Source organism: Salvelinus sp. IW2-2015, unplaced genomic scaffold, assembly GCF_002910315.2.
Source record: "Salvelinus sp. IW2-2015 unplaced genomic scaffold, ASM291031v2 Un_scaffold3797, whole genome shotgun sequence".
Classification (NCBI taxonomy): domain Eukaryota; kingdom Metazoa; phylum Chordata; class Actinopteri; order Salmoniformes; family Salmonidae; genus Salvelinus; species Salvelinus sp. IW2-2015.
In genome coordinates this window covers 1-3,323 of record NW_019945071.1, presented here as the reverse complement: position 1 = coordinate 3,323, position 3,323 = coordinate 1, and the positions used below count along the sequence as shown (strand labels likewise).

General features: G+C 45.9%; 1 protein-coding gene across 1 annotated transcript; it reads right to left on the bottom strand.

The window, feature by feature from the left end:
- Positions 1–686: 686 nt before the first annotated feature.
- On the bottom strand, positions 687–3,317 carry LOC112076503 (WD repeat-containing protein 76-like). The gene is made up of 6 exons (XM_070441354.1): positions 3,048–3,317; positions 2,783–2,898; positions 2,571–2,669; positions 2,174–2,326; positions 1,908–1,976; positions 687–1,209 (listed from the first exon to the last, which is right to left on the bottom strand). Exons 1-6 carry the CDS (start codon positions 3,234–3,236, stop codon positions 687–689), a joined length of 1,149 nt encoding a protein of 382 aa, XP_070297455.1. The 5' UTR covers positions 3,237–3,317.
- Between the last annotated feature and the right edge of the window lie 6 nt (positions 3,318–3,323).

The following is a 3,323-nucleotide window of genomic DNA, read 5'->3' as shown; positions in this document are numbered from 1 at the left end:
TACACCACTATGGCGTACCCCATTACAAACAGTACAGGACAAGACAGTTTCGGTATTTCACATGAGTACATACACCACAGTTGCAATTGCAAGCTGCACATTGTACCACACTAGTACTAACAGTAGTTGCGTGGTGTAGTGTTTAGCCGCTGTTGTTTTTATTGGATTTGAGTGGAGTGCGGGGTAGTGTGTGTCACACACTGAGTACACTACAGAACACACTTGATGTTTGCTTTCTTGTGCAGCGGGCTAGAGTCCCAATTTTAGTTGGGTTCGGCGGGGTTTTTATGGTCCTGTTGTGTGATTGTTTGTGTTTAGTATCGGTGGTCGTTGTATTCAGTTGCGTGGCTGGTTTATAAGTGATTCAGTGCATTAGTAGTATGTGGTGGTCATCATTGAGCACAGTGTGTGAACCACACAGATTCACAGGTAGTTGCATCACACAACACACAATCACACACTGAAAGTACACTATATAATAGGAACACACTTTCATATCATGTATACGACATTCACACAAACACACAGAGACATATATCCATACCCCCTAGTACTCTCTACAGAAACAACAATGTCATGCTTCTGTCATATCGGATATTGACAGTGTTATGAGTGGAGACTACTGTGGTGCACCTGAACCTCTGCTGCATACTGTGGTGCCTCTGAAACCCTCTGCTGCATACTGGTTAGTGAGTCTGAAAACACTCTGCTGCATACGCTGTGGTGAGTCTGAAACACTCTGCTGCATATGTGGTGCGTCTGAAACCCTTGCTGCATATGTGGTGAGTCTGAAACACTCTGCTGCATACTGTGGGTGGAGTCTGAAACCTCTGCTGCATACCTGTGGTGAGTGCTGAAAACCCTCTGCTGCATCCTGTGGTGCATCTGAACCCTCTGCTGCATACTGTGGCTGCGTTGAAACCCTCTTGCTGCATATGTGGTGAGATCTGAAACACTCTGCTGCATCTGTGGGTGAGTCTGAACCTCTGCTTGCATACTGTGGTTGAGTTGAAACCCTCTGCTGCTACTTCACTCTGTTTTCCTCGCCATTGGAAGCCATGTGCTGGCAATGTTCTGCTGGGCTCTGAGGAGCAGTGGAACCTGGGGTTGAGGAGGTAAGCCTTGGGGCTCTGGGCTGGCTTTGCTCTGCTTTGGTTAGCCAGCGTGTCCCAAACACTCAGTCTCTTGTTTCTCTGCTTTAGGCTCTCCCTAAGTGATACACATGGGTGGGTGGACACAATACATCACTTGCGTTGGGTTGAGTACACGTTGGGTTGAACAGCACGTTGCGGTTTGAGTAACACGTTGGTTTGAGCAGCACGTGGTTGAGTTAACACGTTGGGTGAGTAACACGTTGGGCTTGAGTAACACGTTTGGTTTGAGTAACACGTTGGGGTTGATAACACGTTGGTTGAGTACACGTTGGGCTTGAACAGCACGTGGGATGAGTAACAACGTTGGGTTTGAGCGCACGTTTGGGTTGAGTAACACGTTGGGTTGAGTACCGTTGGGTTGGTACACGTTGGGTGAGTACCCGTTGGGTTGAATAACACGTTGGGTTAGTAACACGTTGGGTTGAACGCAGGTTGGGATGAGTAACACGTTTGGGGTTGAAAGCAGCACGTTGGGTTGAGTAACACGTTGGGTTGAGTAACACGTTGGGTTGAGTAACACGTTGGGTTGAGTCACTTGGGTTTGAATAACACGTTGCGGTTGAGTAACCGTTGGTGAACAGCACGTTGGGTGAGTAACACGGTTGGGTTGAGCAGCACGTTGGGTTGAGTAACAGTTGGGTTGAGTAACCGGGGTTTGAGGTAACCGTTGGGTTTGAGTAACAGTTGGTTGAGTAACACGTTGGTGGAACAAAGCACCGTGTTAGGGTTGAGTAACACGTTCGGTTGAGTAACGTTGGGTTGAGTAACACGTTGGGTTGAGTAAACGGAGCTCTGGAGGTCAGTTCCGAGGTGTCGTAAATCCTGAAAAACAAAGTAAATTTAATTGCTAAACATTTCAGGTTTCAAGTATTGGACAATAAGCTTAGTGCAACTTTTAAAACACTTATCGTAGCACATAAGCAAATTATTTATTTGAACTTCATTGTCATTTAAAAAATGTTTTTTATCTCTTTACATATTTGAATGTGCTAACATCTTACTGTGGCATGCAGACTCACCTGATGTTGTTGTCTAGGCAGGTGGTCACTACTCTGTTGCCAGTGCCAGGAGAGAAGTAGGCACTTGAGATGCTCTTTGAGTGACCATAGAGCTGGGAGACTGGCTCGCTCCACGACGCCTTCAAACAGCGAGCATCGTAAATGTTCACAATACTAGAGAAAAATCAAAACATCAATATCAGTTTTAGCAACATAAAAGATTAATGAAATAGACAGTGGATTTCCTTAATAGGACTATACTATAAGTAATAATTTTGTAAACTTGACAAAATGCATAAATCAACTTATTAAACCATAGGATTGTCGCAAGGCTTGTAGAGATTGCTTGCCATAATGACATGGGTCGACCTGATTGGCTGACATATTGCACATCATAGCACTGATTCCCATGTTGTACCTGTTCTCAGCCACCATGATGTACTGCTTCTGAACAGGGTGGACGTGAACACAGCGAACCGTCTTGGTATCCAGGCTATGGAGGGACTCATGAGAGGTTCTGAGTAAAAACGAGACAGACCAACATTAATAAGGCATTAGCAATAAGCTTTTGACTTATAACACAATGGCCAGTCCTTGTACAGAGAGAAAATTAAAACGATGTTACTTTACCCTGGAGTCCGCCTGTCAACAATGGCAACGTCTCCGTACCAGTCCCCGGTGACCAGCGTCGAACAGTCATGTGAAAGGAAGTCAAAGGTTCTCAAGCCATCCTTGATCCGATACACCTAATTGGAGAAAGGACAGAGATAACGTAACAAAGACCAAACAGGGAATCTAAAGTCTGATATGTYAGGTTCAATTCCATTTTATGTTGCTTTGGAAAAAACTGTTTGCTAAATGCCATATATTATCATCACTGTATTATGCATGGTACCTCATCAAAAACGGCTTTCTCCACGTCTGTGCTCCGTAGCGTCCCGTCGTAGCTGAGGGTCAACAGGTCTGTAGGATGTGACCTGGAGAACGCCATGCAGGCCACCGGCCGGACGTGTGGCTCAAATAGCAGCACGCCCTCATCCCCCATATCAGAGTCCTGAGGAAACAAACAGCAGCATGCCCTCATCCCCCATATCAGAGTCCTGAGGAAACAAACAGCAGCACGCCCTCATCCCCCATATCAGAGTCCTGAGGAAACAAACAGCAGCACGCC